The sequence below is a fragment of the Sinohyriopsis cumingii genome, unplaced genomic scaffold, assembly GCF_028554795.1.
Source record: "Sinohyriopsis cumingii isolate HCF-2022 unplaced genomic scaffold, ASM2855479v2 utg000695l, whole genome shotgun sequence".
In the NCBI taxonomy this organism is placed as follows: Eukaryota; Metazoa; Mollusca; class Bivalvia; order Unionida; family Unionidae; genus Sinohyriopsis; species Sinohyriopsis cumingii.
This window is the reverse complement of record NW_028315924.1, coordinates 3,108,363-3,135,792: the sequence shown is the minus strand read 5'-3', so window position 1 is coordinate 3,135,792 and position 27,430 is coordinate 3,108,363. Positions and strand designations below refer to the sequence as shown.

At 38.5% G+C, this 27,430-nt stretch overlaps 1 protein-coding gene across 1 annotated transcript in view; it reads right to left on the bottom strand.

Moving 5' to 3' along the window:
* The window catches only part of LOC149773300 (roundabout homolog 2-like), a 103,458-nt gene that overhangs the window by 63,914 nt on the left and 12,114 nt on the right, over nt 1-27,430 (bottom strand). The window contains exon 2 of the mRNA XM_089946513.1: nt 14,309-14,587. Coding sequence (XP_089802639.1) covers nt 14,309-14,587 — 279 coding nt within the window. The remainder of the gene's footprint in view (nt 1-14,308; nt 14,588-27,430) is intronic.

Below are 27,430 nucleotides of genomic sequence, written 5' to 3'. Positions count from 1 at the left end.
GCCACGAAAGACGACATCAAGAAAGATAACTTATACACCGCCACGAAAGACGACATCAAGAAAGATAACTTACACACAGCCACGAAAGACGACATCAAGAAAGATACCTTACACACCGACATGAAGGACGAAGTTAAAACTGATATCTTTTACACCACCATGAAGTACGAAATTAAGACGGATACCGCCACGAAAGACGACATCAAGAAAGATAACTTATACACCGCCACGAAAGACGACATCAATAAAGATAACTTACACACCGCCACGAACGAGGACATCAAGAAAGATAACTTACACGCCACCACGAAAGATGACATCAAGAAAGATAACTTACACACCACCACGAAAGGCGACATCAATAAAGATAACTTACACACCACCACGAACGAGGACATCAAGAAAGATAACTTACACACCGCCACGAAAGACGACATCAAGAAAGATAACTTATAAACCGCCACGAAAGACGACATCAAGAAAGATAACTTATACACCGCCACGAAAGACGACATCAAGAAAGATAACTTATACACCGCCACGAAAGACGACATCAATAAAGATAACTTACACACCACCACGAAAGGCGACATCAATAAAGATAACTTACACACCACCACGAAAGACGACATGAAGAAAGATAACTTACACACCGCCACGAAAGACGACATGAAGAAAGATAACTTACACACCGCCACGAACGAGGACTTCAAAATGGATACCTTATACAGCGACATGAAGGACGATATCAAGAGAGATACCTTATACACACACATGAAGGACAACATTAAGTCAGATACATTATACACCGCCATGAAGGACAGCATCAAATCTGATACCTTATACACAGATATGACGGACGATATCAAGCCGGATACCTTATACACCGCCATGAAGGACAGCATTAAAACTGATACCTTATACACAGATATGACGGACGATATGAAGCCGGATACCTTATACACCGCCATGAAGGAGAGCATCAAAACTGATACCTTATATGACGGACGACATCAAGCCAGATACCTTATACACTGACATGAAGGATGCCATCAAGCGTTACGACACTTGTAACTATCGAAACCATATACGTGTAATACGCAAGAAAGAAATAAATATATACCCCGTCGCTTGAAAGATGAGTTTAATGGCACAATAATGAAAGATTTGTGTGGAATGATAACAATACTTTGATATAAACTTATACAGAGGAACAAAAAAACTGAACAATTTGATAATACGCATCATATCACTTCATTTGATTTAAGTTGTGTAATATTTGATCTGAAATTCTGTGAAAGAGCCTATATTTACAATGGATACTGATCTGTTAGTAAAGGAAAGTTGAGTGAAATCCTAAACGTGTTTCCTTATAGTATAAGTTGTACATTTTCGATACCGATGTTTTGAGAGTTACCGGCTACTGATTGTAACTTCCTCATTTTTTTTTTCCTATTGATAATACGTAGCTCAGTTCTATTTGTTATAACCGAAACAGGTAGCAGTTTATGTCGTTAAAATTTTCCTGTCTTTAGCTTGAAAAGATAATTGCTTCCGTATAGTATGGTTGCGTCCTATCTTAAATGATCACACCTGCAGTGTGTACACACCCTTTCATCTCTGTGTCAAATAACGCTAATAAACACTTCCAGGTACACTTAATGATGTTTGAGCTTAATGCTGCCAATAGTGTAATTAAAAGAATAATGTGTAGGACACTTCTTAGGAATGAGTTACAGTATTTACAGTACCTAGACATACCTGCTGTTCCTTGAGCTACAAAATAGTACGACCGCTTCAGTGGCCGCCTCGGATGCCGGAGGTCGTGGGTTCGATCTCCGCTCGAACATACCAAAGACTTACAAAAATAGTACTAACAGCTGCCTCGCTTGGCGCTCAGCACTAAGAGGTTAGCGTTAGGACTGGTCGGCCTGGTGTCAGGATAATGTGACTGGGTGGGACATCATGCTACATGTCTGCGGCATGATGCCCCAGCGCTAGATATCACTATAAACTGTCACACTGCATACATCGTAGCGATATGACTTGAAAATTGTTAAAGCTACGTTAAAAATCCAACTCACACCCACACATACATACAATCGTACAGTAACGAGTATGCAGTGTAGATGGTAACACGCGTCATAATTGCGTTTGAACATGTATTCATATCTTACTTGTTCCTTTGAAAGTTGTTTAATACTACTGGATATGTTATAGTTCTTTTTCAATTTTGACTTAACATTGAAGAGTATAGAATGAAAACCTGTCCAGTTTGTTCAATTACTTTGCGATCAAGCCTTGCTCTTTCAACATTTATTTCAATTATCCTAGCGTCTTGGCCCTGTTTTCACTCGTCTTTCGTTTTTCTGTAGTAACTCTCAATTGTAGGTTGTTCCTAAATCTTTAATCAATGACTAAATTATCATATTGCTACCTCAACTATAACTGCCGCAGTAGTCACTAGGTGTAATTAACAATACCAATTTGTTTAATAATGTTGCATGTATCTCTTACTGTAAACTCTAAAGACTAACTCATTTTATATCCCTGTAAATTTTTGTAAAACTCAGTGACCGTAATATCTTTAATTGGTTAGAAAAGCTTTCATCTTAATCTGCAATAGTTGCATTCAATACACATTATATTTTGTCATCTAATAATCTCTTTTTTAAATTCTTTTTTTTATCCAACTCGGGTAGCGTCTTAGTGTCAGCTGTGAGCTTGTTATTAAACCAGTAACTGCATTGTTCAGAACATTCATGAACGTTATGGTGTAGTGATCGTAAGGTTTTATTTCTATATTCAGGCGTCTCTGCAATTTTTTTAAACTTGTGTGTAATGCGTCTATTTTCTCCATCCCACTCTCCAATGTATCTATTTTCTCAATCCCACTCCTCTCCAAAGCTCATTATCTTCTCCATCCCACTCATCTCCAATGCATCTATTTTCTCCATCCCATTCCTGCCCGATGCATCAATTTTCTCCATTCCACCCCTCTCCGATGCTTCTATTTTCTCCATACCCTTCTACAATGCATCGATTTTCCCCATCCCACTCCTCTTCAATGCATTTATTTTCTTCACCCCACTCCTCTCCGATACATCAATTTTCTCCATCCCACTCCTCTCTGATGCATCTATTTTCCCATCCCACTTTCCAAGATATTTTTTTTCCATCCCATTTTCTAAAGCATCTATTTTGACCATCCCACTCCTCTCCGATGCTTCTATTTTCTCCATACCACTCTACAATGCATCGATTTTCCCCATCTCACTCCTCTTCAATGCATGTATTTTTTCACCCCACTCCTCTCCGATGCATCAATTTTCTCCATCCCACTCCTCTCTGATGCATCTATTTTCTCCATCCCACTTTCCAAGATATTTTGTATCCAACCTATTCTCTAATGCATCTATTTTGTCCATCCCACACCTCTCCAGTGCATTTATTTTATCAGTCCCACTCCTCTCCAATACATATATTTTCTCCATCCCACCTCATTCCAATGCATCTATTTTCTCCATCCCATTCCTCTCCAATCTATTTATTTTCTCCATCCCACTCCGCTCCGATGGATCTATTTTCTCATTCCCCCTCCTCTCCTATGCATCAATTTTCTCCATCCCACTCCTCTCCGATGCATAAATTTTGTCCATCCGACTCATCTCCGATGCATCTACTTTCTCCATCCCACTCCTTTCCAATGCATCTTTTTTCTGCATCCCATTCCGATCCGATCCGTCAATTTTCTCCATCCCTCTCCTCTTCGATGCATCTATTTTCTCCATCCCACTCCTCTCTGATTCATCTATTTTCTCTATCCCACTACTCTACGAAGCATCTATTTTCTCCATCCCCCTTTCCAAGATATTTTGTTTCTACATCCCATTCTCCATTGCATCCATTTTTTCCGTCCCACTCCTCTGCGATGCATCGATTTTGTCCATCCCACTCCTGTCCAATGCATCTATTTTCTCTATCCCGCTCCACTTCAATGCATTTATTTTCACTATCCCACTCCTCTCCAATCTATTTGTTTTCTCCATCCCACTCCGCTCCGATGCATCAGTTTTCTCCATCCCACTCCTCACTGATGCATCTATTTTCTCCATCCCACTCCTCTCCGATTCATCTATTTTCTCCATCCCACTTTCCAAGATATTTTGTTTCTCCATCCCATTCTCCAATGCATGAATTTTCTCCGTCCCACTCCTCTCCGATGCATACATTTTGTCCATCCGACTCATCTCCGATGCATCTACTTTCTCCATCCCACTCCTCTCCGCTGCATCTTTTTTTCTCCATCCCACTCCTCTCTGATGCATCTATTTTCTCCATCCCACTCCTCTCTGATGCGTCTATTTTCTCCATTCCATTCCTCTCCGATGCATGTATTTTCTCCATCCCACTTTCCAAGATATTTTTGTCTCCATCCTATTCTCCAATGCATCTATTTTGTCCATCCCACTCCTCTTTAATGCATTTATTTTATCAATTCCACTCCTCCCCGATACATCAATTTTCTCCATCCCACTCCTCTCCAATGCATAAATTTTCTCCATCCCACCTCTCTCCAATGCATCTATTTTCTTCATCCCATTCCTCTCCAATCTACTTATTTTCTCCATCCCACCCGGTCCGATGCATCTATTTTCTCCATCAAACTCCTCTCTGATGCATCAATTTTCTTCATCCCACTCCTCTCTGATGCATCTATTTTCTCCATCCCACTTTCCAAGATATTTTGTTTCTCCATCCCATTCTCCAATGCATCAATTTTCTCCGTCCCACTCCTCTCCGATGCATACATTTTGTCCATCCGACTCATCTCCGATGCATCTACTTTCTCCATCCCACTCTTCTCCGATGCATCTTTTTTCTGCATCCCATTCCGATCCGATCCGTCAATTTTCTCCATCCCACTCCTCTCTGATGCATCTATTTTCTCCATCCCACTCCTCTGCGATGCATCTATTTTCTCCGTCCCACTCTTCTGCAATGCATTTATTTTGTCCATCCCACGCCTCTCCGATGCACCTATTTTCTCCGTCCTACTTCTCTGCGATGCATCGATTTTGTCCATCCCACTCCTGTCCAATGCATCTATTTTCTCTATCCCGCTCCACTTCAATGCATTTATTTTCACCATCCCACTCCTCTTTGATGCATCAATTTTCTCCATACCACTCTACAATGCATCTATTTTCTCCATCCCATTCCTCTCCATCTATTTATTTTCTCCATCCCACTCCGCTCTGATGCATCAATTTTCTCCATCTCACTCCTCACTGATGCATCTATTTTCTCCATCCCACTCCTCTCCGATGCATCTATTTTCTCCATCCCACTCCTCTCCGATGCATCAATTTTCTCCATCCCACTCTACAATGCATTTATTTTCTCCATCCCACTCTCCACCGATATTATTTCTCTATCATATTATCCAGTGCATGTATTTTCTCCATCCCGTTTCTCCCTGATGTATCTATTTTCTCCATCCCATCATCCTATGCATCTATTTTCTCAACGGCACTCCTCTCCAATGCATCTGTTGCAATGCTGCTCCTCTATTCGGTTGTGTAAATCTTTTAGTTGTAATGAATGTTCTACGTTTGGTAAATTATCTGCTCTTTCCTCACTGATTTTAAAATACGAAACGCTCTGAACAATATATTTAATCTCTGCCCAGGAAGTCTCGATATTCTAAAACATATTCTCTGTTTATAGAAACTGATTTTGTAGCACTATGATTGTGCAGGATACATTGACGTCAGAAGACCTTAAGTTTTTTTTCAAATTATTCTCTCCAGGTCTTCGTGTATTTATTTTCTTCTCACTAAATGTCTTTAACAGTTTTATTAAACTTTCCGGATACAAATCCATTATTATCAGCTGTATGGAGTCACGTTAAAGCACGATGCGCTTAGTACTGAGATGTAAGTCAACCTAGTGCTGTAACTTTTGCATCTGTTTAGTTATCACTGTCTCAGGTTTCACGTGGATATCTAAACGATAGGGTTCCAAACATTCTGTACCTACCATATTTAATTTAAGTGGAGGTTAGACGTATGCAAGCATAGTGTTAAATCTATTACTCTTCCAGTTTCATTTCTAATACTGATGTTTTATCTATCAATTTTACACCAATTTCATTTTTTCAACTTACCGTAAATATTGTACGAATCGAAGCCACCGAAAAATCCATTTTTATCTGGTAAACACTTGAGCAAGCTCGAAAAGCGGCCATTAAATAAAGCGTTTCTGTGTCATTTATTTGATCCTTCAAAATATTCACATGCTTGCCTTGTGTAATAAAAAACATTAAAATTCACTCTCCGCAACAAAATATATAATTTTTGTATTATGTCATTTATTGGATTTGTAACAAAAAATTCATTTTAGCAAGTGGCTCAATTCAACTGTAACTCTTCTCATATGAAAAGTCCATTTGTCTAGTGCAGTGTTTATTTACAATAACTTCTATTATTGTTTCCTGGTGTAGTTACTTTGTCTCTATACAATTTGTTTTACTCATTTGCACTCATGGATGCTGAAAATAAAATCGTCATCAGTTATCGAACCTTTAGTGATAACTTTCCTTAGGAACCATCAATTATGTTCAATCTATCGAAAGGTGAAGTTGCAGTTTCATTCGATTTCAAAGCTATTCTACTAATGAAGTTTTCATTCAAATTGTTTTAAACAATTCATGTGGTCGTTATGCTGTATCTCGTGAAGGTTACTGAAGATACGAAGAAGCATATTTGCTTGCTTGGATGTCATGCATTGCTTGGATGTCATGCATTGGTCGGATGCTATTCATTATACAGAGGTTTCCTTTAGTAGCGAACAGAGATGACGTAGATGTGAGCTGATGCAAGCTTGGTGGACACCAACAAAGACTAGAATATTATCATCCGGTCTATAAAAAATCCAATCTAAAATGTGACCTATGTTATTAGCAGATTGGCTAAGCAACTGTCAAAGTGAAAATTAAAATCTCCAAGAATAATCAGGTTGCTGCCTCTCAAATTTCCATACTAAAGGAGGTTAGTTTGTTTTCCCTACTAGGAGGAGGATGGTAGAAGCAAAAAAAATGGACTGACCTTTGTTTAATTATGAATGAAGTTTGGACCAGTTCAAACTATGTGTGTTCGCAATTGAAACGTAGTGTATTTAAGACGATGAATTGTGGACTTCTTTTTGCGAATACAGCAATTCCTGCCTAGAACGACAACAATGAGGTAGAATAATACAGAGTATTGAATTGTTTTTCCGATATTTTGTTTCGCTAGACATATTTTGTAATTTATGTCGGCAAAATTAATGCTATATTAGCAATAGATTTTCATTTCAAATTCGACTGCATGTTGTTAAACACTGTGTCAGATGAAAGTCAGTGTGCAGCCTCCGAGTCAGTTATGAACTAAGTGGGTGTAAATGGAATTTATATTCCTTCAGTGTCCATTATTGGTAGCGGAATAATCGTATATTTAATGCTTGTCTTCGACAGGTATATCGAATTCAACTGTCGCTGACTTCTTTTCATTTATCAGGTGCCAAGTCTGCTGGAGAAGATACTTAGTACACGTACGGTGGTTTGTTGTACAAAATAATGGTTACATAGTTCTTATTGTTACAATTTTTATCATTGTGTGCAGAGAAGAGCCTTTACTTACTGAACAAATAAACTAAATCCCAAATCATGTACTTCTCAATTTCTCTTGCTACCTAAGGATTATGTTGTCTGAGCTCTTTTCGTTTTAGTTTTAAACGCACGGTTTGGTCCGTGGACAGCACACGGTTTGGTCCGTTGACTTTAAACACACGATTTGGTCCGTTGACTTTAAACACACGGTTTGGTCCGTTGACTTTAAACACACGCTTTGATCCGTTGATTTTAAACACACGGTTTCTTCCGTTGACTTTAAGCACACGGTTTGGGTCGTTGACTTTAAACACACGGTTTCGTCCGTTGACTTTAAACACACGGTTTGGTCCGTTGACTTTAAACATACAATTTGGTCCATGGGCGTTAAACGCACGGTTTGGTCCATGGACATTAAACGCACGGTTTGGTCCATGGACTTAAAACACATGGTTTGGTCCGTTGGCTATTAACACACGGTTTCGTCCGTTGACTTTAAACATACAGTTTGGTCCGTTGACTTTAAACGCACGGTTTGGTCTGTGGACTTTAAACACACGGTTTAGTCCATGGACTTTAAACGCACGATTTGGTCCGTGGACTTTAAACACACGGTTTCTTCCGTTGACTTCAAACGCACGGTTTCGTCTGATGACTTTAAACACACGGTTTGGTCCGTTGACATTAAATACACGGTTTCGTCCGTTGACTTGAAACACACGATTTGGTCCGTTGACTTTAAACGCATGGTTTGGTCCATGGAATTTAAACGCAGGGTTTGTTTCGTGGACTTTAAAGGCACGGTTTGGTCCATGTACTTTAAACTCACGGTTTGGTCCATGGCCTTTTCCCAAGTTGCCTATGAAGTTCAAGTATAGTTGGATCTTTTGTTCTTTGCAGAATAACATTGTCAGGCACTGTTCGGAGTTTTCATTTGACACTGTTTCATCTTCAATTTCATCTAGATCACCTTCCATTTATTTTACAATTCAAATTGGAAGATTTGCCGTCGTTAGAAACGTTATTTACAGCATGATTTATATTGTACTTAGACTACTAAAAACAATTTGAAATGGAACTGCAAATAAAAGAATGGCTTTCAATTAATGTCCCATGTGTGGTAAGGAGGAAGACACACACACCCGAAAAAGAGGGCCAAAAGAACCCCAAGGTTAATTTTTGTCGTAAAGCATACATTAAGGAATCTTGTAGTAATAATAATAATAATAACGTGGACTTAGTATAACACGTATTTGTTAGAAAATACATGCGTTTACAATATAAGATAACACATTAGAACATAGATTACAAAAACAAACACAATGAAATTACAAAACAAAACTTGCTGACAATAATTAAGGAATTAAACTTTATTACGTCTTTTAAGTATGTTCCTTTAGTTGAAATAGGTGAGTTTTAAGAGCACTTTGATCACAGTGTCCATGTAGCTGGACCCTGGAACGTAAAAGAACGTTGTCTGTATGACTTCGTTATGACAGTGGGAACAATGAGGGTACAATGGTCAAGAACAAAGATCGCAAGAAGAGTGAGTGAAATGAAGGGATGAAAATAAAGCTTACAAAAATGAAAGGACGGAAATATTAAGGTATGGAAACAATGATTGCTTTGAAACTAGAGAGTTAAAACAGTTAGTATTGCACATCCGGAGAGATGGGTACAATCAAAAACTGGTGAGTGGAAACCAAAGAGTTCATTGAAAACGGAAGAGATGAAAACGAAGTGTACGTCAACAACAGGAGAGAAGAAAATAAGCATTATTTTGAAAACATATATGCAAATATGTAGAATAATATAATGGGCATTTATATACAATGACGGAAACATCTGACTAATCAACATAATTAATGTTAAAAGTGACGAAATAATGTCTGACAAGACCTTAAAAATGCAAGTTGTGCAGTGAAATGACATCTATTAGAGATTGTTAGGGATTGTTAGATTTCACACAGTCTGACGGCGTATGTGGTGTCGACCTGTATTTTAATTGTCAGTCCATGGGTTAAGTCACGAATGTTAGTCGTTTTGATAAATATAAAGATTTTGAACAATAATCAATTAATCCATTTTCTTTATCCGTCAATGAATCGTTAACAGCTACTGCTGAAATTGTAACTATTTTTGCTCGTGTTGTTGAATGTATAAATGTGTCAATGACAAAGCGACCAGTAGCCACTTTAATTTATCAATCACGTTTTAAGCGTCTTTTAAATCCACGTTGCATTACATTGTGTTGTTGAAATATAAAGACTTAAGCGTTTTAAAACTGACCATGTTCGATTTGTCTGCCCCTGATCAGCAAATACAATCTTTCCACTGGACGAATACTAGAAACGTCTCAATGAATAAATGCTTGATGTGGAAAGATAAAATACCATCTAGTGAAGAGGTAAAAATATCAATAAGAAAAGATGAGCTATTAAAGATGAATAGTTGACAGCTATTCCTTTCATGGTATTTACTTTAACGAGGGTTGTACACATGCATTACCAATAAAGCAACCGGTACAACTTTTAATTACTCGTTAAGGTTTATCAGTATTTATTTCTTAGTTGGATTATCTTGTTGGAAGTTACATGCTATAGCATTATCAAACTAACATTTAACTCTGATAGAGACAAATATACTTTAAGAGACAAATATCTGGTAAAATCTGAGCTTAAATCAACAAAATATATTTCACTGATCTCCGCATTTCTTCTGTGATGTTAATTTATTACTTTAAATGGACAATACGTACAATGTAGCCTGTTATTTTAGCCTTTCATGTCTACCAACTTTTATATTCCCAATAAGGATTCTTGACGTAGGTTCTTTACACTTCTCGTCGTGGATCAACGCAAATGCACGTGAATTACAATATTTAACTCATTTTCTAAAGATAAATCTTGCTGGTAAAGATTATCCTCTTTATCCTCTCTTTTAAGGATTTACATTTATATTAATAAAAAAACGAATATGACCCTGCGAGGCCGAGTAGCCTAAAGCGCTCACATTACCAATCGCTGCCATCTGACCTATGTCCATGTGCGTAGGAGTCTCGGGCTCGGTTAATGTAGGTATGTGATAAAGCTGCCTGTACTTTCCAGTCGGTCTATGGTTCTTATCGTTTTATTTTCCCTCAGGGTTCTTCCTCCACCGTTTATACTAACTTCCATGTATAGCCTATAGTGCGCTTACAAATGACATTAAAACCACAACAGCAATAATAATAACACAACCCGAATCACCATGTATTACGGGACTAATTTTAAATTATTCAGGGCACTCCTCGGTGAAGTTGGAATCGTAACCTCAAAATTCAAACTGTTTCTTCACTTTAAAAATTCTAATAAACTGGTCCATACTTTTACCATTTACTACTCGTCAGCGTTAACCGGAGTCACGTATATTCTCGTGTGTAATGAACAATATGGTATCCTGCGATAGCTTCCTGAAATGTCAATCCATTTTCTGCCTTTTATTTTACATGGGTAAAATGTCGATCAATTTTCTAGTCATCGTTTTTTGTTTTCTTTACGTTCAACCTTATTCTAAAAGGAATTTATAATTTTCAAAATGTTTTTGTATTTATCGACGTCTGCTGAGATAGGAAATTCGACATTTGTAATGTTATCAATCATCAGAAACTTGAAATATATTCATGTTATCTTTTTACACGGAGATCATTGTTTCATGTTGAACTCGCAACAAATCTTTCTCACTTTATTAAAACTGTTAACTTGATTGCAATGTAGCATTGCTCTATCATAATATCTTGTGTAACGAATTTTCACATTTTTTGTGTTCATTTATTAGTACCATACTGTTTTTACTTTTATCATCTTCATTTATTTCAGAAGTAATTTCAGGTATTTCCGCCTTTTGAATATTGTCCACGTTGTATTATAATATGAGATAATTTCATAAAGGCAATTAGTAAACGACATTCTTTCTCTAACATTTCACACACGTCATGATTTTATACTAACAGTGTGAGTCATTGAATCTAGTCACCTATATTGTAAGTCATTGAATGTAGTCACACATACAGTGAATTTTCATAGTAATTACAGAAAATAAGAGGGGGATCGTATCTTGGGATATTTAAATAGTAATTACAGCCAATGTTAAATTGTTGTTGTTTTCTATATAATTACTTTGATATTAAAATATAATGATCTTTCCTGAGAAATGAACGGTATTCACGTGAGATGCGTTTAACTGATTTAGCAGAGCAATGGCTTTTAACATGCCCATATCAATATCTTGACATTGCAGTTTGTTTTGTGGCAATTTAGTTAATATATACCAGCATAGAGTGTATGGTTCTTATTTATCTACGAATGTTACTTTGTCACATACAACACTGTACGCAGGTATGTCACACATTTATCTACGAATGTTACTTTGTCACATACAACAATGTACGCAGGTATGTCACACATTTATCTACGAATGTTACTTTGTCACATACAACAATGTACGCAGGTATGTCACACATTTATCTACGAATGTTACTTTGTCACATACAACACTGTACGCAGGTATGTCACACATTTATCTACGAATGTTACTTTGTCACATACAACAATGTACGCAGGTATGTCACACATTTATCTACGAATGTTACTTTGTCACATACAACACTGTACGCAGGTATGTCACACATTTATCTACGAATGTTACTTTGTCACATACAACAATGTACGCAGGTATGTCACACATTTATCTACGAATGTTACTTTGTCACATACAACAATGTACGCAGGTATGTCACACATTTATCTACGAATGTTACTTTGTCACATACAACACTGTACGCAGGTATGTCACACATTTATCTACGAATGTTACTTTGTCACATACAACAATGTACGCAGGTATGTCACACATTTATCTACGAATGTTACTTTGTCACATACAACACTGTACGCAGGTATGTCACACATTTATCTACGAATGTTACTTTGTCACATACAACAATGTACGCAGGTATGTCACACATTTATCTACGAATGTTACTTTGTCACATACAACAATGTACGCAGGTATGTCACACATTTATCTACGAATGTTACTTTGTCACATACAACAATGTACGCAGGTATGTCACACATTTATCTACGAATGTTACTTTGTCACATACAACAATGTACGCAAGTATGTCACACATTTATCTACGAATGTTACTTTGTCACATACAACAATGTACGCAGGTATGTCACACATTTATCTACGAATGTTACTTTGTCACATACAACACTGTACGCAGGTATATCACACATTTATCTACGAATGTTACTTTGTCACATGCAACACTGTACGCAGGTATGTCACACATCCAGGATCACATACATGTGAAAGGTTGAGTCCATACAAAATCTTCTCATAACACTTTCATTTGGTGATTTCCTACTTTATGACCCTTTGTGTCCCACAGACGAAGAGGTAATAATGGAAGTCTGAACCTCAAGTGGCAAAACAGGTATTCAAACTCGATCTTGGACCTCATATACAAGTGGCAAAACAGGTATTCAAACTCGATCTTGAACCTCATGTACAAAACAGGTATTCAAACTCGATCTTGAACCTCGTATACAAAACAGATATTCAAACTCGATCTTGAACCTCATATACAAAACAGGTATTCAAACTCGATCTTGGACCTCATATACAAGTGGCAAAACAGGTATTCAAACTCGATCTTGGACCTCATATACAAAACAGGTATTCAAACTCGATCTTGGACCTCATATACAAAACAGGTATTCAAACTCGATCTTGGACCTCATATACAAGTGGCAAAACAGGTATTCAAACTCGATCTTGAACCTCATATACAAGTGGCAAAACAGGTATTCAAACTCGATCTTGAACCTCAAGTGGCAAAACAGGTATTCAAACTCGATCTTGAACCTCAAGTGGCAAAACAGGTATTCAAACTCGATCCTGGACCGTAACAAAGTGTTTATATAATATACTCTTTACATCTACTCTGATGACTCAGGCAGCGTTAAAAACATTAAAATCTAGGCCATGATACACATTTTCAAAAACAATCGATTTATCAATCATAAAGACTTAACTTGACAGCCACAGTTTTGCCTCCTGTCAAAAAAATATCAAGGGTTTAAAACCTTCTTGAAAATTTACCCGCAGATAGAAGACAAATAATACGTTTAACCAGTAATGGTAATTTGGGGATCTATAAGAAACGTGATAAACTGAGAGATATACGTATGTTTGGACTGACCGATATATATATGTATGGACTGACATATATACGTATGTATGGACTGACAGAGAGACGAAGCTAATACGCCCATTATATTTCCAGAAAGCAGGCATAAGTATTTGCAAATCTGAAAACTATTTACACTTCCTCTCTATAGTTTTCTTACCCTTGGATTTATACTACTTACAGTTCATGTGCATATTCGTCATGTTAAAGACAAGGTATGTAATATGATGCTTGCTGTACTATGAATACGAATAACAGGAAACACTAAAGAAAAATGTTCAGTTTTCTAAAAAAAATTATATCTTTCACTAGGAAATGTTTTACAGCAAGCTGTCACTGGTCACACAATTACAATATCATACACAACACGATGACTAACTGATAAATAAACTTATAAGAAACGTTTTAGGCCTTACACTGTACGTCAATCTGAAGCTGACTCTCCAAAGGAGTTCCATAGTCATTGACTCCTTTGCATCCCCATGTTCCATCTGTATGTCTTGTAGCCACAGGGATGATCAAGTTAGAGCTTGATCCATTTTGTACTTCACTCCCCTTGTGTGTCCAGATAAATAGGGTGGATTCTGGATACGCAACTACGGTTTCACACGTAAGTACCACATTTTTGCGGCCTTCCTTCAGTATGAAGGGGTCAATGTCTCTGACTTCAGCCTGTAGCTTTACAATCGGTGCATCTGAAAATGTATAGAATAATAAGAATACGTATTGACATCATATTCAACGCTCTGTTTAAATTGTTGCTGTAATCTATACTCAGTACCCTGGTATGTTCTTATGCACATGCACACACATTTCCCACATGTTATCTGGCATATGCACTATTATCCTCTAAATCAGGCCAAGCTTTATAGATTTCATTCATAATGTAAATACAGGTTTAAAATATATATATATATATATATATATATATATATATATATATATAGAGAGAGAGAGAGAGAGAGAGAGAGAGAGAGAGAGAGAGAGAGAGAGAGAGAGAGATACTGCTTAAATAGTCACGTAAGTTTATTGTTGTTGTTACCAGCCAATATTCAGCGGTATTCACCACTTCTTTTTATGGCTAACTCGTGCCCGTATTCGATTAATCACTGTAAGGTACAACTAAATGAAACCAGGGACAGGAGCGTCGACCGTACACTACTACACATCATAATACTGACACACGATATCCATAATTACTGACACCAGTACAGTCTAGTCTTGTCTAGGAACGATGTCTAGAACTTTTCTTTATAAACTATATATCTAGCTCATCAATAGAAACATTCTGTCATTAAAATGAAAGAGAAAAATAAAATATGGTTATAAAATATTGAAAATGGATATATATTCCTAGTAGTTCTTGTTAGTATGAGAGAGAGAGAGACAGATTCATTTATTTGATTTTGTTTAATAATAAAGAGACTATTAATACCATGACTTATTCAATAAAAGTTAGTCGATATTTAAGCTTTGAAATATTCTATGAAATGGACATGTTTGCCTATTCTGAAGAAAAACATGGGGCTTTCTGTGAAGCATGCATGGGGCTTTCTGTAAAACATGCACGGGGCTTTCTGTGAAACGTGCGCCAGAAAATGCAAAGATATTAACGATGGTGATGCATGATACATGCAACTAGGCAAACGCACTTTCTCACATACGCATAATATATTTGGAAGTTACACATCAAACACATACACATAATATATTGGTATGGGAGTTACACATCAAACACATGCGCATAATATATTGGTATGGAAGTTACACATCAAAACACATACGCATAATATATTGATATGGAAGCTACACATCAAACACATGCACATAATATATTGGTATGGAAATTGCACATCAAACACATACGCATAATATATTGGCATGGGAGTTACACATCAAACACATACACATAACATATTGGCATGGGAGTTACACATCAAACACATACGCATAATATATTGGTATGGGAGTTGCACAACAAACACACATACACATAATATATTGGTATGGGAGTTGCACAAGAAACATACATACACATACTATATTGGTATGGGAGCTGCACAACAAACACACATACACATAATATATTGGAATGGGAGTTGCACAACAAACATACATACACATAATATATTGATATGGAAGTTACACATCAAACACATACACATAATATATTGGTATGAAAGTTATACATCAAACACATACGCATAATATATTGGTATGGAAGTTATACATCAAACACATACGCATAATATATTGGTATGGAAGTTATACATCAAACACATACGCATGACATATTGGCATGGGAGTTACACATCAAACATATACGCATAATATATTGGTATGGGAGTTGCACAACAAACACACATGCACATAATATATTGGTATGGGAGTTGCACAACAAACACACATACACATAATATATTGGTATGGGAGTTGCACAACAAACATACATACACATAATATATTGATATGGAAGTTACACGTCAAACACATACACATAATATATTGGTATGGAAATTATACATCAAACACATACACATAATATATTGGTATGGAAGTTACACATCAAACACATACACATAATATATTGGTATGGAAGTTATACATCAAACACATGCACATAATATATTGGTATGGAAGTTACACGTCAAACACATGCACATAATATATTGGTATGGAAATTATACATCAAACACATACACATAATATATTGGTATGGGAGTTGCACAACAAACATACATACACATACTATATTGATATGGAAGTTACACGTCAAACACATACACATAATATATTGGTATGGAAATTATACATCAAACACATACACATAATATATTGGTATGGAAGTTACACATCAAACACATACACATAATATATTGGTATGGAAGTTATACATCAAACACATGCACATAATATATTGGTATGGAAGTTACACGTCAAACACATACACATAATATATTGGTATGGAAGTTACACGTCAAACACATACACATAATATATTGGTATGGAAGTTACACATCAAACACATACACATAATATATTGGTATGGAAGTTACACGTCAAACACATACACATAATATATTGGTATGGAAGTTACACGTCAAACACATACGCATAATATATTGGTATGGAAGTTACACGTCAAACACACATACACATAATATATTGGTATGGAAGTTACACGTCAAACACACACACACTTAATCTATTGGTATGGAAGTTATACATCAAACACATACACATAATATATTGGTATGGAAGTTACACATCAAACACATACACATAATATATTGGTATGGAAATTATACATCAAACACATACACATAATATATTGGTATGGAAGTTACACATCAAACACATGCACATAATATATTGGTATGGAAGTTATACATCAAAACTTTTGTCCATTTATCTAGATAGCACTCCGTCAAGCGATGTCTGCTCTGGGCATGTCCAGGAACTATATTTAATTCAAAATTGGTTAAAGCTTTTGGTTTTTAATTTTAAAGCATTTGTATTCCAATAAGCTCGTGACAATAGACTTATTATTTGAGATTTAACCGCATCACATACTCGTTGTTTCTCGGTACCTTTCCTGCTAAAGGGTGCATCTACTGGTATCCTCACTGAGGTTAGGAATTATAATAGTGATACAGTTTAGGCTAAAATACTTTGGTTAAAGTTTATTTCGCTATTCATATTTGCGTGATATTTTTCATATTTGAGTGCATATTTGGAATGTAGTAATATTGCACAATCCACTTAGTGCAACCTGTCCTTTTCTTATTACTTTGGTTAGGGCATCGTAGTAAAATAATTATTGCTATTTGGATTGTATTGTTGAATTATTTTATTTAATCCTCATTCCATAGGACGGGGCCATAAGGTACATAAACTGATGTGGAGAACCTGTTTATTAAACGTTTTGGTTCTAGTTTTATATTAGGATATTGTTACGAAATGCCCGATATGGCTCATTTAGTCTTCCATACTTTTCATTTAATCAGGTTGTCTTGTTTCACGCGCCGTAATATTTCTGTAAATGTAATTTTTCGTCGTATCGCGTGACGCTTTTATTGCTCGCGCGGCACGTGCGAAATAATGTATTATTGCGCACTACTACTATATATATATCGGGTAGAGATATTGAGGGGCACAGCCAATATAGAGGGAAGCTCTTAAACATATATTAAGCTGTCGGGCATGTGCCATTGTAATTTCGTTAAAGCCAAACAGTTGGGTGAGTCGAATGTTATTTTAGTCAACTCTTTTTATTATTGACAATAATTATTCAGTTTCGTAAAAGCACGTTCATTCTTGTATTGTGGTCACATCGTTTATCGTATTTGCAATTCAGTTTATTAAGATATAACCTAGGCAATGTGGTAACGAGTTAATTTCATCTAGTCGCTATCACGACTTATTTCGAAAACATTACGTATGTTTGTTTTTATTGCATAGCATTCCTATGTCATACTTCGTAGCTATCGTATATTCTTAGTTGTTGCAACAAAACCCATTTCAATTAAATTAGACTATTGGAAAGGTGTGTTTATTTTCCATATTCAGCTCGCCGGTTATGAACAGCCGGATGGGCTTGTGAATACCATGACGTCTGGTGTATCATTACTAGTGTAACCCACCAATTCAGTGCCAGCGTGGAGGGGAAAGTGACCGTGCCAGAGAGAAGGCCGTGTCAACGTGTGTTTTCCAAACAAGTGCAATAACAAGTAGTGTATTGACTACAAGTGCAATAACAAGTAGTGGTTTGACTACATGTGGATTATGACAGTAGTGTCTGACTACATAAATGTTTGCAACCAGTAGCTGATTGTATGGGTTTGCAACAAGCACTTGTCTATATGAACGTTTGATAGGGATATGTGTACATGAAGTTTACATGAAGTTTCTAGAACTCTTGACTACTTGAATGTGACATAGTAGTCAAAGTATATCTCATGTGTTTTATATTCATTTTATGTGCTTTTGTGTTATTTTCATATCATTAGTACCAGTGTTTAATATATTGTCATTTGTCATCCACGAACGTGTTTGTTTCTTTAAAACCCTGCCCGGTCTCAAAGGGTCAGCTCGACTACGTTACAAATATATTTTCAAAACCACCTAAGCTCATGCTTAGAATATGTCGCCCCACCCTGACGGTACGGATTTTATTACAGCTGTCCCTCATTCAAGTCCCTGGCTAGGACCATTATGTTGCCCCACCCTGACGGTATGGATACTATTACAGCTGTCCCTCCTTCAAGTCCCTGGCTAGGACCATTATGTCGCCCCACCCTGACGGTATGGATTTTATTACAGCTGTCCCTCCTTGAAGTCCCTGGCTAGGACCATGGTTTACACCTTGCACCCCCAGCTTAATATTTGGAACAATATATGATATTTGTTACCATTCTGTATTAATGTAACAAAACAAATCGCAAACAAGTTTAGCGAAGTCGAGAAATAATTTATTTCTCCAAGTTACAGAGTGAAAATTCAAGAAACACTTACATCATTGTGAATTAAATCATAACTGCTCAAACATAATTCCAACAGTCTTGAATCACCTAATGTACCACAATGATACAATCCTTAATGTCTTCAAACGAAATCTCAATAATCCCAAGGTGGTGGTTTCGTGCACAAATCGATGAGAATTTTGTAATTCCAATGAATAATTACAATAATTAATTCCTCCCAAACTATATCTTAACACATCCGTAAATGATTCCATAGACTGATCTTAAAACATTAAAAACCTGCTTACCAAATAAATATCTCTACACACACACGCACACACACACACACACATATCTATGATTGGGGCTGTGGGGCCAAGAAGTATGAAGCTTGTGATTACAACAATTGCAGTTACTACTACTACTACTACTGTTATTATTATTATTATTATTATTATTATTATTATTATTATTATTATTATTATTATTATTATTATTTACATGAGACTTATCAATAATAATGCTTATTATGGAACGACACAAGCTTATACAATTACGTCATACTACACGTGAGTTATGTCTTTAGAGCAGAAATACCAATATCATTAAATTTAAAGACCACTAAAATCAGAATAAAAATTTTGATAATACTAGCGGCTACCTCAATACAAGAGTAATTGAGGGTGGGGTGGGTATGCATGTATGTATGTATTATGGATGGATGGATGGATTGGATTGGATGCAGCTCTAGAAAATATTGCTTCCAGGTATAAATAAATGTCGAACTGTTGTTAGTAGTTAAGTGGGGTACATTAGCGACAATGGGAATTAGCATTACAGAGACCCCTGGGTCAGATTAGCGACAAGGGAAATTTAACATGGTGAAAAATCGTGGGTCAGATTAGCGACAAGGGAAATTAACATGGAGAAAAATCGTGGGTCACTCTAGCGACAAAGGGAATTTAACATGGAACTATAGTGTGGGTCTGTCTAGCGACAAGGGGAAATTAACATGGGGAATAGAGTTTGGGCTTTTGGGATTTTTTAAAAATTTTTTTAAATTTAAATTTAAATTTAAATTTTAAAAAAGAGTAGGCAATGGAAAGGCTATCTCTTTTCGAGAAATATGGCTGGCCCTGAAAAGGGCCTTTGGGTTTATGTTAATGTATTCATTAACATAAATGGTACCGCATTGGTCTTCTTCTTGTCCTTAGGCTACGTCTCACTGTTGGTCCGTAAATCAGCACTCTTTTCAGGCATCCTTGTCTTTCAACGTAGATCCTACGTATCCACAGGCTGGTGTTTGTCCTGTGGACAACGGTCCACTTGGCTCGGACATACATGAGCATGTCCGTCCGGAACATCATGGAAGACACAAGCGTAGAAGATTGCACATCGGTCCACATCTTGAAGCGACGAGAACAAGTGAATCAATGCAGTGAACTGCGCTTACTTATAGGTACAGGAAGGATTGAAACGGATTGAATTCATTTACCAATCCGAACACGCGTTACAAAATTCAGTCAGCTCGCATCCAATCCGAAGAGAGCAGTCTGTGACGTCACGTGGTCTATATAGATTCGTTAGCGCTTGTGTGCAGTCAATCTATGCGACAGTGATTCAACATGACGGAAACTCAGAAAACGATCCATTGGGGTGCACCAGCAGGGGAGACTGCCCAAGGGAACCCGGACTTACTTTCAGAAGAGGTACATTGGGATTTTGTGGATTTTCTTACCTCGCAAGAATTTGTTCCGGAACCTTCGTTACCTTCTTCATTACCGCAAGTGGAGAATTTTAGACAGAGACAGAAAGAAGAATTGGAGAAATTTATGCAACGACAAAAGGAAGCGGAACAAGCTTTTCTCCTACAGCAACAGCAACAGCAACAAGAAGAGGTAAGAAAAAAACAACAGCAACAACAGCAAGAAGAAGTAGCAGCAAAGAAACAAGAGGGTGAAAATCAAACGGCTACGGTACTGTTGGACATTTTAGCGGAGTTAAGAAGTCTGAAACAAATGTATCAGACTTCTTTATCACGACCGAAGAGAATACGACCTTCCCGAGCTAAACACGCCACCCCTGTGACTAAGCCTGTCGTACCACCCTTAGTGATTTCAACCCAATCATCAGAAGTAGGCCTTGGCCGTGGCAAAGGCTTAAGGCAGTTAAAGTTGATTGGTTAAACTCACCCCTACACCAAAATAAAAAGGCCCTTTTCAGGGCCACCCACATTTCTCGAAAAGAAATATAATTTCAATTTGCCAATAACTCAAGAATAAACCCCACCCATTTTACCTTATAGTACGTGTCTGTGTATGAGTGCGTGAGTGTAGCTTCTTATTTTAAAATCAGAACTCAAAGACACTTACCTTATATCATTCATGTATTCTTTTATCCATTTTTTTTACAATCCAATTCACAATTCACCACAGAACACTTTAATTAAAAGTTCATTGACTTCTTCTTTCTCCTTGTTTAGTCTCTCTGTTTTTTTAATTTCTTCACCGTTTTTTCCTCATTTTCTTCCCTTCTTTTCTTTTCCTGTTTCTTTGCTTCTTGTAAATAGAATTGTCTTCTTTCTTCCTCTTCTTCCTCTGAAGAATCCCTCTCTTCTTTCGAAGAATCCCTCTCTTCTTCCGAAGAATCCCTCTCTTCGTCTGAAGAATCCTTCTTTTCTTCTGACTCGTCTTGTTTCTTTTTTGGGCAATCTGGAGACCAATTTCCTTTTTCTTGACAATAATAACAGGTATCTTGACTTTTGTCTTTTTTAGCCCCTGTTTTTTTTCTTTTTTTGACGGTCTGGACACTCTGAAGACCAATGCCCTTTCTTCTGACAGATACAGCAAGTATCTTGACTTTTATCTCGAAAGGAAGGAGAGTAGTCCGTCGGCTGGTCTGAAGAGAATTTTCTAATGACCCCTCGCAAAGCTCTGACGAAACGTTCCATCTGGGTAGTCTCTTCCATTGTTGTGCTCAGCTTGAGAGTGACATGAATAGTGAAAGGACAAGACACACACCCTTTTTATATAGGCTGGTTTGCCAAGACTATAAATTAGTCTATGGTGTTTAAACTTGAGTCATTTGACGTTTTGCACTCAAAATGAAACGATCCCATTCATTCGAGAAGAAAGAAGAAGAAAGTAAGAGGCAGAAACGTGATCTATCGCCTCGTACCAGGGCTGAAATCTTGGCACAAATTCATGCCAGTGATTTTGAAGAGGACATGAGTGAACCAGATTCCGAACCCTCTAAACAAAGTTTACCACCCTTAGTCAACCCTGAAAAGTACTATTCCATTCGAGAGACGGAAAAGCGCTCCTCTAGAAAATTTAGAACCACGGCTTACACCTACACGGTGAAGTTTAAAGATTTCAAGGCCGACGTACCCTTGGAGAAAGCAGAAGGGTTTATCACAGAGATGTGGGATTCTTTGCTCACCTCACTCAAGCGACAATGTCAACCCAAAGAAGACGATCGCTTGACACTATCCATAGATCACGACGGTTTGAAATCCCCTGTTTGGATCGAGTTTAGCAGACCCGCAGAACTAACCCCTTCCAAAGTCATGGACAAGATTCAACACGTACAACAATCTAATGACCAGTTTGACATCACCGATGGTAAAGCCACACTGAAAATGGCTCACGTCTCTCTTCCTCAAGGGACAGGACGCAAAAAGATGTTATCGGTGGACGACCTTCGCAACACCAAAACAAGTCTCGTCCGAATTAACAACCCTCAAGACCAGATGTGCTTAGCCCGTGCCATCGTGGTGGGACGAACCTATGCCAACAAGAACGACACGGTAGAATGGAAAAGAACCTGGAAAACTATTCAACGATGCGATCGAGCCAAACAACGAAATGAAGCAGAACTCCTGTTGCAACAAGCCGGACTGTCCAAAGACACACCCTGTGGCATTCCTGAGATGCAAAAATTGCAAGATGCCCTAGCTCCACGCTACACCTTGAAAGTGCACCCTCAAGAAATGCGTGGAACTCTGTTGTTTCGAGGCCATGATTTTAAGGACGGAAAATACATTAATGTCTATCATCACGATGACCATTTCGATACCATTACCAGTATCACTGGATTCCTGGGATACAGTTATTATTGTGAGAAATGTGACTATGGTTATAACAATCGAGAGCAACACAAGCATTGTGGAATGAAATGCCCAGGATGTTTGGCCTCTCCACCCTGTCTGAGCGAAGGACCAGTGCCTTGTTCGACTTGTTTGCGCACGTTTGTCAGTCCTACCTGTTACCAACAACATTTGAAAACACAAGGTTCACAGAAGAAATGTGCTTGTCAACTGCTGAGATTGTGCCCTACCTGTGGACAAGGCATACTTACCAATAATGCCAAGGCACACGTATGTCGAGGAAAGAAAAAATGTCACATTTGTCACCACATCGTCGACTTGGAACACCAATGCTACGTGCAAAAATACCAACCCCCACGAGAGGAAGAGGACGGTCACAAGAAGAAAGGCAATTTCATCTTTTTCGATTTCGAATGCATGCAAGAGACCGGCATTCACATTCCTAATTTCTGCGTGGCTCATCGAGCGTGCGAGAAGTGCATTCAAGAACCTATCTTCAGTCATTGCCCTCACTGCAGCAAGATTCCTGGAGGACGTGAAAAAATCTTTCGAGGACCAAACACGTTAGCCGATTTTGCCCGATGGGTCTTAAACCCCATCGACAAGACGTGGAGCCAAGAGGACATCGAACGTTACGGAGATTGTCATCGTCATGCCACGGTGATGGCTCACAATTTCTCCGGATACGATGGACAGTTTCTTTTGAGGTACTATACGGAACAAGGCACCGAACGTCCTAAAGTGATTTTGAACGGAGCCAAAATCATTTTCATGCAAGTGGGACAAGTACAGTTTAAAGATTCGATGAATTACTTAGCCATGCCTTTGAGTCGAATGACTAAAACGTTTGGAATGACAGAAATGGCTAAAGGGTACTTTCCACACTTTTTCAATACGGAAGCCAATCAACATGCCGTTCTACCCCATTTGCCTGAGGCTCACTATTACGACCCCGACAACATGCGTACCGAACAACGAGAAGCTTTCTACGCTTGGTACCAGGCTCATGCCTCTGACCCCATCGACTTTCAGGAAGAAATGTTAAAGTATTGTCGTTCCGACGTGGACATTTTACGGCGTTGCTGTGGAAAATTTCGAGAACTGTTCATGGAACACGGAGGGGTCGATCCTTTGAAAGAATCTTGCACCATTGCCAAAGCGTGTTCCTTAGTGTACCGCCAAGGATTCATGCCTGAAAACACCGTGGCTGTCATCAGTCCTCAAACGACCCACTATGTCAAGCGTCAATACTCGGTCAAAGCCCTACGTTGGTTACATTACTTGTGCGACAAGGAAGACAAATGGATTCAGCATGCCCGCAACGGAGGAGGCGAAAAGACCATCGGAACGTATTCGGTCGATGGCTGGGACTTAGAAAACCCCAAGATCGTGTACGAGTTTAACGGTTGCTTATTTCACGGATGTCCCGTCTGCTACCCTGACCGTGACACTAGAAATCAGTTTTTGCAACGAACCATGGAAGACTTGTACCAGGGCACTTGTCAGGGACGCCTAAAGTTAGAACAGCAAGGATACCAAGTGGTGGAAATGTGGGAACACGAGTACGATCACCGTTTGAAAACCGATCCCGAGTTTAAACGCCTCGTGGAAAGTTACCAGTTCATGGACCCGCTGAACCCGAGGGATAGTTTGTACGGAGGAAGGACCAATGCCACCTGTTTGCTGTACCAAGCCGACGAAGAGAAAGGAGAAGAAATCAAATACTTGGACGTGTGTTCGCTGTATCCCTACGTGTGCAAATATTGTCGCTTTCCTGTAGGGCACCCGCAATTGTTCACGGAACACATCGACCTGAAAAAACATTCGACAATACGAAGGCTTGATCAAGTGTAAAGTTTTGCCTCCCACGAACCTATACCATCCCGTCTTACCTCACCATTGTCAAGGCAAACTGATGTTTCCCTTGTGCCGTACTTGTGCCGAAACGTGCAACCAGGACCAACCTTGCCATCACAGCCAGGAAGAACGTGCCTTGACGGGAACCTGGGTCAGCGTGGAATTGTTCAAAGCTCTGGACATGGGATACCAACTGTTAGAAGTGTACGAAATTTGCCACTTTCCCAAGACACAACAGTACCACAAGGGTGACCCTACTCAGAAAGGCATTTTCGCCGACTACGTGGATGCCTTTTTGAAACTGAAACAAGAAGCCAGCGGATATCCTTCCTGGTGTCACACTCCCGAAGACCAAATACAATTCAAAGAGAAATACTATGCACAAGAAGGCATCTCTTTAGACCACATCGAAAAAAACGAAGGCAGGCGATCGTTTGCCAAAGTGATGTTAAATTGCTTGTGGGGTAGAATGGCACAACGACCGTGTTTACCCAAGACGGAATATTTGACACAACCTTCCCGCTACTTCCAGATGATTCACGACAAAACCAAATACATGAAACACGTGGACGTCGTTCGAGAGGATTTGATCTTGGTCAATTACGAAGAAGATCTGGACTTTGTACAAGACGACCCTTTTGGAAATGTCATCATTGCGGCTTACGTGACAGCTCATGCTTGCTTAAAATTGTACGAAGCTTTAGAACTGTTAGAAGAACGCGTCCTGTACTTTGACACGGACAGTTGCATTTACATCCATCACCCGATTCAACAGCACCCTGACATCGAAGGAGACCGTTTAGGAGCCTGGACAGACGAGCATCCCGACGACAAGATTCTAAGTTTCGTCAGTGGTGGTCCCAAAAATTACGGCTACGAATACCGGGACAAACAAGGAGAAGTGCACACGACGTGCAAAGTGAAAGGACTGACTCTGAATCATCGTACCAGTCGAGTGGTCAACTTTGGGGTATTGAAAGAAGCCTTGCAATCGGGAGAGGATGGAAACTTTAAAGTGACCACCTATCAACCGAACAAGATTGTACGTTTACCCACTCACCACATCGTCAGTCGACCCTTGGAAAAAGTCTATCAAATTGTATAGCAGAAGCGAGTGCGACTTCCCAATCACTTCACCTTACCGTACGGTCACGTCGGTATTGGTCTGTATATGAAAAGGAACCCTAGGCAAGATCGATAGTTCATTGTTCATTGAAGTAACTTACCATGTCGTTGACGAAGAAGAAACCAGACTGGTTAGGAGTCAAATGTTGGACATCACCGAGACCAGGGTTTTGAGGCTTGGACACAAGAGGTGGCCCAGTATGCACGAGAGTTATTCAAGGAAAAAAGTTACTTTTCAACCTGTGTTAGTGACGGTGCCAGAAGAACCCGTCACCCAGGACAGGACTGTCGTGGACAGGCCTGAAAGACCCTTTCGGGAGGACACTTGTGTGACCTTACCCCCTACTATATAACTGGTTAGAACTTTACCCAAAACATGTTGTACAGACACTTGTGTTTATTCCACGTTCATGGTTATCATGTGCCTTTTATTCTTGTACTTAAGCCTTTGGCTTTTATGTATTTTTGTCTTTCGTATTCATGTTTGAAAACATTCAATAAACGTGTTCTGAAAAAGTATATAAACTCTTGTCTTGTTTGTTTTTCGTGTCACAAGTGACATTTCTCACACCATGGCTACCTCTGCTGTCTCTGCTCCCTCTTCCTCTACTGTCAAAGTCATCGACGAACACTTAGATCGTGCCAGTTGGGAGGCTTTGTATCTTCGCCATCCCTTTAACATGCTCATTGCTGGACCTAGCGGTTCGGGCAAAACCGAATTCGTCAAACGTTTGATCGAACATAAACATCATTTGATCGATCGACCCCCTCAACAAATCGTGTGGTGTTACAAAGAGTGGCAATCGGCGTACAGCCTCTTGCGAGAAAGTCAAGGCGATTCCATCGTGTTTGTGGAAGGCATTCCTAAAGAAGACGACGGCATCGTCTCTGACTCCCGTCTAACCCATTTGGTCATTTTTGACGACATGTTAGGAGAAGACGAAGAAGAAATTAAACTGTGGTTCACGCGCAAAGGGCATCACCGT